Source organism: Podarcis cretensis, assembly GCF_951804945.1.
Source record: "Podarcis cretensis genome assembly, chromosome: 3".
In the NCBI taxonomy this organism is placed as follows: Eukaryota; Metazoa; Chordata; class Lepidosauria; order Squamata; family Lacertidae; genus Podarcis; species Podarcis cretensis.
Window position 1 is genome coordinate 102,378,997 of NC_137172.1, and position 14,522 is coordinate 102,393,518.

The following is a 14,522-nucleotide window of genomic DNA, read 5'->3' on the forward strand; positions in this document are numbered from 1 at the left end:
AAATTATATGAAAAACTGAAACAGTATCTCTAATACCCCAGAATTAGATGTTGAATACTGCTTTAGATTGAGAAATGGTGGGAGGCAGGACACAGTTTTCTATCACTCTGAAGGCAAGTGTAGTCTTGGAAATATGCTTTGAAGCTGAGTGTAAGGTATCCACTCACACTCAGCAGTGTAGTTAACACATTGGAAGTTTGTCCCCCCACCCACCCAAAAGTTTTGCCATTTTGAATGGAAATGGGTGAGACGTGTGATAGACCTTGCTATGGAAGTATTTGGTCACTGTATTCGAGGCCAGGAAGGAGTTTTATCTGCAGACAAATTGGTTTTGCCAACCTCATAGCAATTGTCACAACTTATTGGCAGAAAAGGGCACTGGGTTGGACTCTCAGTCTGAAAAAGGGGGTGGCTCAGAGTAGTACCTCTAGTACATTGGTCAGTTTTTCAGGATCCCTTGTTAAAGGGGTTGAGGGGGATGTATTCTGTCCAATGCCCAGACGGGCATTTTATGGGAAGTTATTTTGGGCCATAAAACTTCCCAATATGGTGTCCTGGAGGGATTACCTAGAATTGATTTGCATCATAAAGGTAAAGGGACCCCTGACCGTTAGATCCAGTTGTGGCCGACTCTGGGGTTACGGCGCTCATCTCACTTTATTGGCCAAGGGAGCCGGCATACAGCTTCTGGGTCATGTGGCCAGCATGACTAAGCTGCTTCTGGTGAACCGGAGCAGCGCACAGAAACGCCGTTTACCTTCCCGCCGGAGCGGTACCTATTTATCTACTTGCACTTTGACATGCATTCAAACTGCTAGGTTGGCAGGAGCAGGGACCGAGCAACAGGAGCTCACCCTGTCACGAGGATTCGAACCACGACCTTCTGATTGGCAAGTCCTAGGCTCTGTGGTTTAACCCACAGCACCACCTGCGTCCCTGATTTGCATCGTACGGCAATCCTAAAACCTAGGATCAACCATAAAGGAATAATCACCCAGCAGACAGGTTGGGTGATTCAGGATACACATCCAATGCCTATGCCAAATCCTACTGACATCTGTAATCAATAAAGTTGTGGCCATTTGATCCCATGCTATTGGTCTTGTCATTCTTTTTTCCTTTGCACACCCCATGCCCTGATGGCCCAGGCTCACAGTGCCTGATCCAGCAAACCTTCTACCAAATATACAGGAATGGTACTTCAAGGACAATGAAAAGATAATAGTCCTCTAACCTCATTCAGAAGTGAATCAAGTTGTCTTTCATGTTATGAAACTGCCAATTTTTATTAGATTTTTTGTTCCCCTTTTCAACTTGATACACTTGCAGCACGCTAGGGACTATTTTTGAAATAGGTTTCTCATCTCAACAAAGTACAGCAGATTTCCCATTTTACTAAGAAAGTAGAGCGCTGGGAAAGATGAATGACGGAAGCTTGCAAAACAAACAGAGGAATTAACCAGGATATGGGTAAAACTGAGATGGGGAAATGTATTGCAAGAGACAAAGGTAATGCTAAAAGCCATACAATGCAGCGATAAACGGATTGCCCTTTCCCTACTGCAGTAAACATGTGTGACAACCAGAATGGGCTTAAAGGGTCATAGCTTGATTAATAACAAATCTGCAAGAGGCAGAGAAAGAGCTGCTTAATAGTGTAGGCAGTGCAAATTAAGCCAACTAACAAACTGCCAAATGGCTGTGAAAGGGCAGATCTACCTGGCAGCCAGTTGACTGAGCTTACTCCTCCATTGCCTGATCCTGAAGAGGAGCCAAGGGGGCAGCTCCACCCGATCAGTTGGCATTCATTGAGGTATGTCCAACAGCCTGAAGGGATGTCCAAGTTGTAATGCACCTCTAGCCAGTCAGCATTGACATGGGTTGGAACCATCCCTCACTTTACAGGTGCCCCTCAGCACACCTGTGATTTCCTGTACACATGTCTTGCCACCCACAGCCAAAGTCATAGATATGGTTTTCTGAAGATTGAAAGTCACTGTTCTAAGCAACCAACTGATACTATAAACTATTATGGTTACCTATATTCCTTACAGTAGCCTGAAATCCTCACATTTGAAAATGCATGTATGACATAGCATCATAGAATCATAGAGTTGGAAGAGACCACAAGGGCCATCGAGTCCAACCCATGCTGTCCATGTTTCTCTACAGGCTTATGCTTAAGAAGGATGCAATCCTACACTCACTTTTTACAATGGAGGTAAGTGCATACTTTAAGATTTGAGTCAGTATATTACAGTAAAATGGCCAATCTTGCAATTTCAAGAGAAGTCAATAATGTCTACATCACACTCTTCTTGGGCTGAAAGGAGCTAAAGTAGCAAGGTTGCGACTGCTCACAATCAGCCAAATTACAGCCTAAGATGCACAGCATGGAATAGGTGAAAAAAAGAGGGGTCTACCAATCAGGGAACCCCTAAAAAAACCCCTACTCAGTCCTGCAAATGAACAACTAGGCAAAGGCCACACTGAGGGAACAAGAGGATAGTGGTGCCTTGCATAGAGGTGATGACTCTTCCATCACAGTTTTTCAAACATTGGGACAAGAATATGCTCCCCGCAGAGTGATCTCCATTTTGGAGTCACATGGAAAGCGGCAAATTCCTTGCATGCCAAACATGGTAGACTTGCATGCTCTGCAAAAAAACAAACAGATACATCTTCATTGGTTTCAATCCTCTTTTTTTTGCCTACTAAACGGTTCGCAAACTGCGATCTGCTGAAACTACTGGTTATTCACAACGTTCATTTGTGCGGTCTGCGGAAAGGATAACCACCATACATCCAAATACAGAAGGCGCATGAATCCTGAATTTGACCTGAGCCTTCATATGGCAAATGTTATACCCAACTTCACAGAACTTTGCTCACAAGAAAAGGAACATCCAAGAAGCATTGCTACAGTTATTAAAATGTGAGTTATGCAGAAAAAACAACAACAAAAATTCATTCCATTGAGATTCTCATAATTTGTCAAGTCATACTCTGGCTTCTCTTCAGATCGTATAAAACTTTTGCCTTTTAATCAGAATTTGTCAAGTGATCTATAGGGGAAACAAGTTTTGAAACCACACTTCTAGTCCTTACTTCCTACATGTGAGAACTTCTTGGATTGACAGGCATACATTCCAAAACGTATCTCTGTGACACCACAGACTTGAGAAATAAAGCAAAATGAAAAACATTTACTGAGAACAAGTGCCGATATTCTAAATAATTCTACAAAAGCAGCAAACATATGAGCATGACATTATATTCCCCACCTTGTCACAACTTTACTACTCCCTTGATTGGCAACACACTTGATCAATGATCCAATTTGAAATGAAAATTATTATTTAAAAAAAACATTTAATTACAGTGGAAACCTTACACTAATTTTATGAATTGAAATTATATCACCTTTGTCTCTTTAGAACTTTGATCTTGCAGAAATTTTTCTCTTATATTGTGTCACACATGTGAGTTTAACAAACATATTATTTATTTATTTCAGTTATTTATATTCCGCCCTTATGGATTCAGATCCTTCCATCTTATTTATCATAAAACCATGATCTTAAAACAAATCGCTTCCTACAGATGGACTCAGTAAAAATAAAAAAATACTGATTATTAAATTATTTTAGCCATCTTAATGAACCAAAATGTCTGCTATTGCATGCAAACCAGTTAGACTTTGGGGTGTTGAAACCAATTATTCAAGTTCATTATACATTTTGATATTAGGACCAAAAAGTACTGGAATGGAAAATACAAAATACTAACTTTAATTTCCATTATTACCATGCCTCACAAGAGACAGAAATAATGAACAAAACAATGAATAAAGATACCCCCCCTCTGTATTTTATTATTATATTGGATTTGATAGCAAACCCACACAATCTGCCCGTAATGTTATTTGCAGTCAATACTGTTCAAATGCCACTTACACTGCTGTAGTTTATCAAAGTGAAAACTAGTGGACAATAAATTAGAGCATGCATTTTTTTAAAAAAAGAAGAAATGTTCTTTTTAAAAAAGCAAGCAAGCCTCAATTAACTCTATGTAATCATTCGAAAGCCTGCAAAGTGAGGAAGCATACCTTTCCTGGATCAAGTGTTGTTATAACCCACACACAATGTGCATTGTCCTCATACTGAACGGGATAATTGGGCGATGTGATGATACCACTTGGTCCACGGAGGTTGGAACCACATGTTCTAGCTAGAAGCATAAAAAGCATGAAATTAGTGGGTAAGCTTCAGACATGGAGATTTATTTCAAGGGAAATTGGCAAAGAAAATTAAAAGAAGAAAACCGATTGCCACCACCTACCAAGTGCAGGGGTATACCGTACCTCTTAATAACATTGACAGCAGTGGCAAAATTCATACTGATTCCAGTGGCACTGAAACAGTGGATAGCAAAATGCATGCATTTCACACAGATTTTTGTTTGTTTTCAAAACTATTAGGTGATGGGGATGGGGATGATTTTGTACAATGAATGAGTACTTCAACTTCCTCAACATAGTGGTTGCCAGATGTTTCGGGATACAACTATCATCAGCCCCAGCCAGCATGGCCAAAGGTCAAGGATTATGGGAAATGCAGTCCAAGAACATCTGAGAACATTTGGTTGGGTGAGGCTGGGGTGTGTGTGTGTGTGTGTGTGTGTGTGTTTGCTTGTTGCGCATACTCCACATCTTCTCCATTCATTGCTATATTTTTGTTGCAATGATGCTTCATTTTCAGAACAATCTAAAGACAACATGTAATAGAGCACAACACAAATGTATTTATATTATCCCTGCTTGGAGACCTATGCCTGGTTATAAATATGGAGTATTTTAGAAGCTTACATACATTTTAATTAAATACGCAAACTGAGCAAGTCTTTTTCTACATGGTGAGACATTTATTTAAAAGCATTTCTAAACTGCTTAATATTTAAGATTATCTAAGTGTTTTACAAAAATACATCATAAAAACAATAAAATAGTATCCTAAAAGACAGGGAGGATTCATGTACAATAGGGATATATCATTATTAGGAGGCAAAACTTAACTGATTGGTGTGCTTTTTTCAGAAGAAAAAAGTAAACATGAAAGAAAATCTTAATTTCACAAGCTGCTTTTGTTTCTCACATCCAAGTCTTGTGAATGTGCTAACAATACACTGACATTGCATCACACTCTGTTCAGGTTCAAACCCTCTAAAAAGAAATTTTAGGACACACATACTGATAAACAATCTGGCCATATGTTGAAATTGGCACAAATTTCTTTTTTCCAAAACCACAAGATTACTCTTCTTTTTGACTTCAACTTTTAATTTTAATTTTATTTATCTATAAGCATTTCTAGACTGCTTAATATTTAAAAGTCTCTAAGTGTTTTACAGAAATATGACATAAATACAATAAAACTGTACAAGGTGGCATGTCCCATTTCACCAGTTGAGGTGAAACAGAAAGCACCACCACTGAGAACTAAATTGCTGGCTTGTGTGTTTGAGCCTGTGTGGTCGTAGATAAAGTGGTACACAGTAATGATAACTGGGAGACAGAGAAGACCAAGGAGCGGGGGGGTGGGGGTGGTCTAGAGATATTGAAGGACATTAGAAGAAACAAAAGGTTGATCTTTCCACATGGTAATTAGTCATAATGGAAACATAGAGGAAGGAATGAGAAGGCAGCTGTTATAGGGGGAAAGAAGTGAATGTAGAAGGAGCAGGAAGGACAGATAAAAGAAATTGGTAGAATCATAGAGTTGGAAGAGACCACAAGGGCCATCGAGTCCAAAGCAGGAAACACCATCAGAGCACTCCTGACATATGGTTGTCAAGCCTCTGCTTAAAGACCTCCAAAGAAGGAGACTCCACCACACTCCTTGGCAGCAAATTCCACTGTCGAACAGCTCTTACTGTCTGGAAGTTCTTCCTAATGTTTAGGTGGAATTTTGCAGGTGGAGTTTTGCAGGAACAAGCTATGAGTTGTGTGAAAGGGATAGAGAAACAACAGCTTAATAAAAAATACTTGAGTAAAAAATGGAGGTGTGGGGAGGAAGATATATAATAAATAGCCACCTTGAATTCTGCCTTGAATGGGGAGGCTGAATTACAAATTCCTTGCCACAAGGAAATCACCGTAGCAAAGAATTTACAATTTCCAAAGAGAGATTAGATCTCAATTAAAAATGATGGCACTGGTTACCAGCTCATCATGCCAAACTGCACCTCTGCCCATCACTTTTTGACTGGCTGTGCCCTTGAACCACTATTTTGTGACTGAGTGGGCCTCAGTAATTTTCATCTTTTTCAAATGTGCCCAAGGAGTGGAAAATTTTAGAATCCCCCATCTGTCCACATACAGTTTTTCCAGGTCATGTGGCCAGCATGACTAAGCTGCTTCTGGCAAATCAGAGCAGTGCACGGAAACACCGTTTACCTTCCCACCAGAGCGGTACCTATTTATCTACTTGCACTTTGATGTGCTTTTGAACTACTAGGTTGGCAGGAACTGGGACCGAGCAACGGGAGCTCACCCCATCACGGGGATTCAAACCACCAACCTTCCAATCGGCAATCCCTAGGCTCAGTGGTTTAGACCACAGCGTCACCTGCGTCCCCATATGATACCTAGCTGGGATCTATTTAAATGTGAATGCATATATTATCATAAACTGAAAATATGAGGTGATAAAAATGTGAGGAGTCTCAGTTATGCAAATGAGACTGCAAGGTTATAATTAACAGCAATCTTACATCCATGTGTTTCCAATTGATAAATCTCATTTATTTTGTACAGTCATTTTGAACAAAGGATACCAGCATTATGTTGCCATACTTAATCCTCATTGATTACAGTGTGAAAGTTAGTACAGAACTACTTGACATGATTGTTATCCATTCTATATCAGTGCTGTACAGTGCACACTGTCAACGGACTACACCATATGCTTCTTAAAACATCCATGAATTGGACAATTCGAAACAAATGGCAAATTATCCATGGCTTCATTCATTCACATGAGTTTTATAACTGGCAGCCACTCACACTGTGAAGCATTGTAATAGATGTTTTTGTGCTGTTTGTAAAGTATACTCAATTAGAAAAAGCATCATGTCTATAATTACACAAAGTCGTGGCACTTGTTCAGGTGACAGCAAGATAGTAATATTGCTTCAATTTCTGTAAGTAATGAGCTGATGCAGCTTTTGGCTAACTTCTCTAGAATGAGATTGGCACAAATGCCAGAATCAAAAGCATAACTCAAGCCAAGAATCAACATTCTCCCTTGCAGTTTGTTTCCTTATAAGACCAAGAGGATGAATTAGATCAAGTCAGCTAATTACTTAAAGTGTTAGTGATCCTTCAGTGAAGATCAAAGTTGTAAAATAGTACTTATCTGTGATTTACATGGCAGAAACATATTTCCCCCCTTAAGTATAGCCTAAAAGAAAGTCAGAATGGACTAATTTTAAATTTTGGCATATTGTAACAATTGTAATTATGAATATTGTCTTAGAACTGAAACACAGTAATTACTGACTGATATAAGACAGATCTTCCCTCTGAAGAACTGCATGGTGCATCTCACTATATGGATAATATATGGATGCTGGTGTGTTGGTGACCACACACCTGGAGTAATAGAATGCATTCTATATCGTGTTTTCCTTGAAAGTGTTCCAGAAGCTACAGCTGTGCAGAATGCTGTGGCCAAGTTGTTGAGAGCACCAGGTGTACGTATTTTGCACCTATATTAAAGGCATCACACTGCTGTCAGTCAGTCCCCCAGCCACATTCAAGAACTTGTTACCAATGTTCAAATCTGTGAATAACTTGGTTATAGGTTGCCTGAAAGAATGCTTATCCCCATACAGCCCTGTAATATCGCTTAGTTCACCTGGGAAACTTTTACTCATAGCCCTATAGAATTTTCTGCCAATGACACTGCACTCTGGAATGCCGTTCCTCTCTGCCTTCCATAAAGCATCATCGATCAGTTCCTTCAGATGTCTTGTAAAGGCAGGTCTTTTCCTCACCCATAAGATTAGACCCCATTCTTACTGAATTCCTGTTTCTAATCTGTTCTTAGAATGCTGTTTTATGGGGGGAGGCTGTTACTGTTTAATTGTTTTTATACTGTATTTTTTTTTGTAAAACACTTAAGAGACTTTTAAATATTAAGCAGTTTAGAAATGCTTTTAAACAAATAAACAAACAAATAAAAGTCAAACTAAACATTGTGCTCAGAATTCTTTTAAAAATGCTTAGACCCAAAAAGTCTTTGACACAATCTCAGTGTATTATTAGTACCTTCTTGAGACTTGGACATGAGAAACTGTTGCAGCTCGAGAAATTTGGGCTTTCTTTACTGTTTCCTCTTTTCTTCTTCTGAAAGATCTTTAGTCATGCTTTGCCACTAAATATAAATAGATGCCTATTGTACATGTACTCCCACCCTACTTCCCAAAATCCAGTCTACACGCCCCAGAATTAGACTGCAATTCTCATTTAGCCACAGGCCACACTCACTAGGGCTGATGGGATCTGCTCCAGCAGTACAAAAGTGTAGCCAAAACAAAGATGAACTGAAAAAAATAGGCAGCAAATGACATACAGAAGGCCTGTAGATCTGTTTAGCAAAGTGTATACTGAATATGGAAAGGGGCACTAGAATCACTTCCTCTTTGGTTTAACATCTACGTGGAGCAGACATGTGCATGATCCTTGTTGCTCAAAATGAGTGTGTCTGGAAAGATTATGCATATCACATATGTGTCTTTGGCCCATACATAGGACATTGTGGGCGAACAGCCCTGCAAACCTTCACAGTTCAAGTTTACATACTTTACCAAACATGTCCATAACCTTAAAGGATGTTCAAAATAATAGAGAACCCAGATGAGGAGCAAGATTGGATAAGACCATTCATTCAATTTATGACACACTTCAACTGGCATGAGTAATTGCAGTGCCCTACCCTATTCCCTCCAATGAACACTACTCACCACGACATGTTGGCCTATGGTCACTCCAAGCAGCCAGCGTATCTGTCACCTTTTGACAAGTGATGCTTTTCGTACCTTGGAGCACATAATTGTCTTCACAGCTGAACTGAACACTAGCACCGACCCTGGGGAAAGGATTTAACAATACAGACAAGTTTCAGCTTTAGGTCAGTATACACTTAAGCTTCATTACACAAACTAAACATTATTGTTGAACTCACTGGTAGGCATACAACCAATTTCATTTGTCGTTTGATATACTTTGTAAGGGAAGTGTCCAGCTTGTTAACAGTATCAGCTAGGAGGAATATAGGCTGCTTATAAATCGGAAGAAAGAAGGCAAGAAAACGGCAACAGACACACACGAAGTAAACATATTGCTATGATATAACATACTGATCCAATTAGCAGAAATCCTTTTCATGGCAGCATTGCCTATGATTCAAGACAGAAGTCCTGAGAAATACATTGGCACAGTGTTAAATTGGCACAATAGAATGAATGGAAAGTGAAGTATGATTGTAGGCTGGATTGCCACTGCCTGGCATTAGGAAAGGTGCTTGTGAGCTTGAAATAGCTGCATAGCCAGGAGAGCTTTGGCAGGCCAAACCTTGCTGTATAAAAATCTGAACAAATAATGTGGTGCTGTCTGATGCTGCAAAAGTGGCTGCTTTTCACTCGCAGAGGGAACATCTTCTAAGGAATTGCTTTTTCAAGCATTTTGACTGTAACAATTACATCCACATTTATCTGAGACTCCTGGCTGGGTTGGAAAGGTATACATTTGAAATAAAGATAAATACGTAAATGATAAATGAAATAAAGAAATGCAGTGGAAGGAAACTGGGTAAAAATCTTATTTTTTATTTTATTTTTAAATCTAAATTAAAAGGGCAGCACATCTCTGCTGCAAGGCTACATTTACCCTCCTTTCACATCAAGTCATTACTCTTAAATCCTACTAGACTGCAGGTGTTGGGCACTGAGCATCCCACATGCAGAACTCCTATGTCTTTTGCCTAGATATTCATTAGATCACTATAGCAACAGGTCCCCAGTCCTTCATTTGCTTCTCTGCTTTTTCTGAACACTGATAGAGTTGGGGACGCCAACAATTTTGTTTCCAAAAGCAAAATGTGACATATTTCTTTTTTTTTTTTAATAATATTTATTAAAGATTTTCAAATATAACAGAAAAAGAAAAACATCCAAATTTAAAACCTTATTTTCATTGGCATCTTTCCAGGACTTCCCCTCCCCTCCCCCTCTTGTATTCCAATTCTTTCAAATGGATTCAACAAATTCTTACCCCAAATTTTAAAATTATTATCATTGGCCCAATTTTAAAAAAAATATTTTCCCATCCCCTAAAATCGACCTGTTCCCTTCCACGAGTTCCCGTCTTTAATATGCAATACAGATTAAGATAAACAGAAAGATAAAAAAAAGAAAAAAATGTAATTTAACACCCTTTGGATTCCAAATTTCCCTCCCCCCTTTCCCGGTTGCGTTCCCAATGTCCATCAATGTCTACTGTCATCCTGGAGCTCCCACATCTAAACCACAGTCCTTCACCAGTCCGCTTTGCCGTCTTTTTATTAGTCTTTGCCATCTTTTGGTCATCTTTGGTTTCACATGTTCAATCTTGGAAGGAGTCTATCTTCCAACTTTGTCCAGTTCTTGTTATTCTTATTGTTCTTGTTGTTCTCTCTCCTCCTCTTTTTTTTTCCCCCTGCTCTCCTGCACAAATGTTCTAATTCCAAAAAGCTTCTAATTCCTCTGCAGAGGCTTTGTTATTCAGGAACAAAACATTACGTCAAGTCCCTTCCATTCTTCAATAGATAAATCTATTGTCTCCTTTAGTGTGTAGACCTCTGTAGACAAAATAGTGTTCCATTTCTGCAGTTTCCCAGGCGATAAAAAGTCCTATTCAAATTTGATGCCAACAATACTTGTAGTGTCCCACAGCTCCTCTAGAGGGATTATAGTAACTCAGTTTCCTTCCCGATCACACCCAACAGTCAAAGTAACTTATTATTCCTTGTTTTTAAACAATTTATATCCAATTTGTAACAAATGTGACCAGCAAAGTCCTCGTAACAAAGTTCTCTTTTTGTTCTTCCGCTTTGACAGCTCCTTTGACAGCTGTCAAAACCTCTATTTCTCCTCTCCCGGCGCTCTTTCAGATCGCTCCCGGGGTTTCCGGGGGGGGGGGGTTGCATTTTAATTCACATTCCACTTTTCTCCTCCAGCCCAGTCTTATAATTTTCCATCGCGAAGTTAATAACTTTATCAAAAAAAGGTTACACTCGATCTTAGTTGTCAAATCCTTTGCTTTAGCTCCTCTACAACAGGGGGGAGGCTGACTTCCTTTTTGCACCTCCCCCGCTCGCTCCGAATTTAAATAGAATTTTTCCCCTTTTTTAATCCAAGTTCCAATTACTCACGGGTTATTCTTTTAAAGTCCAAATTTTCAATGGAAGAAGTCAGCGCTCTCCGTCGAATGGCATGCGGCTTCGCTCGGCAGGGGAAGCGGAGGACTCACAGCACCACCACCCCCTGTCACCCGCTCCGCAGCCTTTAAAAAGGCTCCTTCGCGGGCCGGGGGGCGCAAACGGTGCCCGCCGAGTCACCATGCCCATGGGTTTCAGCGCCCATGGTTTTTGAGGGTCCCCGCGTCGCTGGCGCGGTAGAACCCAGCCCCTGCCGAGCAGGCTCCCTCCAGAGCTCGGAGGGAGTCCACCATTCGGCGATGGCGCCAACCCGGAAGTCCTAAAAATGTGACATATTTCTAGTAGCATATGTTTTTCCAAATATAGCAGCAGGTTTCTGAACTTCTTCAACTTTTCCTTTTGGATCAGTGGAAAGAGTTGCCTGTTTCACACAGTGGGGAAGACTGTGAAATGGTATGGCACCGTATGACGCAGCAAGCAGGTCAGCATCATTTTGAATGAAGAATGTAGACGAGCAATAGCCCTGGCTGCATAGAACTGCCTTCAAAGGACAAGGAAACACCTTCAAATGTCAACTGGTGCTGGGAGAACAGGGAGCAGTAAAAATGCCCCCCTTTCAACCTTGTGGAATGAAGTAAATGATAACTCCAAGCTAAATTGTTCTTAGGCATATTTTGGAAGTTTGGGAAGAGGATACAGTGGTACCTCGGGATGTGAACAGGATCCGTTCCGGAGCCCTGTTCGCATCCCGAACAGAACACAAGACGCGTCTGCGTGTGCCACGTTTCGCCACTTCTGTGCATGACGTCATTTTGACGGTCTGCGCATGCGCGAGTGGCGAAACCCGAAAGTAACGAACTCCGTTACTTCCGGGTCGCCGCGGAGCACAACCCGAAAGCCCTCAACCTGAAGCGTATTTATCCCGAGGTGTGACTGTACTTCAAAAGCTTTTTTATTTTTCAAAATGCTTTTAAAAACAAACTTTTAAAACAATTTTAAAAAGGAAAAAGAAATTGTTATATTCCATTTTCATTAGCAGTTATGGGTTGGATGCAGAGATCTCCTAGAGCACAATATACATCAGGAGGCTTCGTTAATCAAAATCGAGTATACACTTCCAGAGTTAATGCTAAATACATTACTTCTGGTAAATGAGCCAACATAGCCATGAAAATTTGTGTCCTGTGCTTTTCAGACTCATCTACCCATATACTATCTGAAACCAAAGGGGTGCACTGGTTGCGAGATGTGATTTTTTTCAGCTCTCGTACCCCACTAGTCAGACGTGTATCACACTTGCCTGTGAAATGCAATAAACAAATTGGGCAGGTATGCCTATGGAAAACAACAATGATGTTCCAAATCCTTTATTACTATCACAACAAGCAATATTAGCAAGTTTTGTGATAGCTCTTTATATTGTTTCTTATGAGCACCAGGGGATGATATAACTAAGGGTAAAAAAATATGATAGACACAAATAATAAAAATTCTTAGTTTGATAAATGTAAGAATATGCTGAAGATCAAACAGGATTTATCCTTGCCCGAAATTCATTGTTTCAAAGGCTTATGTTCTTCTGCGCCCTTAAGTACAACAATTTGTGAAGCAGTAGGCAATCCCTAATACTACACCAAAGAGCTCAAAGTTGATTACTATGAATTATAGACTAGAAAACTAATAAAGAATTAGAGCAACAGGTGTTCATTCAAGGCATCAGTCATCAGCACACAGAAGCAGCAGAACTGCTGTTTACAGACAGACAGTACCTGAAGAGGCCCCATGTTCCCAGGAAGGAGTTGGGGGCAGAAACAAAGAACAAAGACTTCTCAGTGACCTTTCATACAATGATGTGAAATGAACAGTGATCCCCCCCCCCCCCGCAGCTCATTATCAACAACTGGCAATTAGAAAATCTGCTTTAGTATCAAGCTACAAAAGTTAACATTATAGGAGCAGGGATGAATAAACTTCACTCTTTAGTGTATTCAGCTTAAAGGTAGACCCTGTGCTGTTGCGTTTGATCTTATCTGCTCTGTTTTCATAATAATTTGTAACCCAACAAATTGGAGCTTTCATTTGCTGTGCAGACTGCATAAGGTGTTGTCCATCTCTTGTTCACTCTCCTTTCTAGAATCAAAGAGTTGCTAGTTTTGTTTTGTTTTAAAACATGGAACAATGATTAGAGGAGCTAGTTTGGGGGCAAAATAGCAGCAACAATCTCCCAGAAAAATGCCTGCAGAGCTCACTGAGTTACCTTGTTGGATATTAAGGAATATGATGTATTATAAGAGGAGATGGGGCCAAACACCTTCAAGATTCTCTGGGTTTGATGGCAGGTGAGTTTGCTCATGTTCAGGAACTCTCTCTTGTGCAGCCAATAGTCAAAGAAAATGTTATGCAAAAGTGAATTATTTATAAATTCCAAGGATTTACCAAGTGAGGAACAGAGAAAACAGTGAGTGCGCATTAGCTGGTGATGGTTGTGGTGCTGTGTGTATGTACGCACACATGAACCCAAAAGAAAGTGACTGAAAGGCAACTCTGAAATCTGGATTGTATGAACTGGTGGAAATAGAGCAAGGTGTTGTGCTTCGAGCCCCAAAACCCATTCCCCATGGAAATAAAGACACAGTGGAGACAGAATTTAGTTTAAATGTTAATGGGCAAATTTTGGCCACAATGTTATTAAAATACACAAATGTGACTGGTATTGATTAAGGCATTAGTATCAAACTATATCTGGCTCCTGCCCCACCCTGCAGGAAGCTTGGAAGGGTAAACAACCAGCAGGGGGAGCTCCCTCAATGTATATAGACTAGTGCTCACCCCTGGGGTTCCCAGGGGTACTGGCATGGCCCTAGCCCATCTCCGGGCTTCGGACGAGATCCAGACCCCTGGATTCCTTTAACGGAATACCCTATTCATTGGAGGGGCAGGTGATGGCCACACCTCCCCTCCCCAACTTTCCCCTAAACCAATGCCTAACCGCCACACCTTACAAAGTTGTGATGATTGCTAAGAGGTAGGCAAAAACCAAGTGGC

At 40.4% G+C, this 14,522-nt stretch overlaps 1 protein-coding gene and 1 long non-coding RNA gene across 5 annotated transcripts in view; one reads left to right on the plus strand and one right to left on the minus strand.

Moving 5' to 3' along the window:
* CSMD1 (CUB and Sushi multiple domains 1) overlaps window positions 1-14,522 on the minus strand; it is a 991,444-nt gene that overhangs the window by 293,411 nt on the left and 683,511 nt on the right. For all 4 annotated transcript variants that reach the window (XM_079969603.1, XM_079969602.1, XM_079969604.1 and 1 more), the window contains 2 exons: window positions 9,025-9,149; window positions 4,109-4,230 (listed from right to left, as the gene is read on the minus strand). In XM_079969603.1, the coding sequence (XP_079825729.1) occupies window positions 4,109-4,230; window positions 9,025-9,149 (247 nt within the window). The remainder of the gene's footprint in view (window positions 1-4,108; window positions 4,231-9,024; window positions 9,150-14,522) is intronic.
* On the plus strand, window positions 9,730-13,607 carry LOC307212808. Its single transcript, XR_013837238.1, has 3 exons — window positions 9,730-9,800; window positions 11,886-11,958; window positions 13,364-13,607. It is a non-coding gene; the product is annotated as an uncharacterized lncRNA (long non-coding RNA).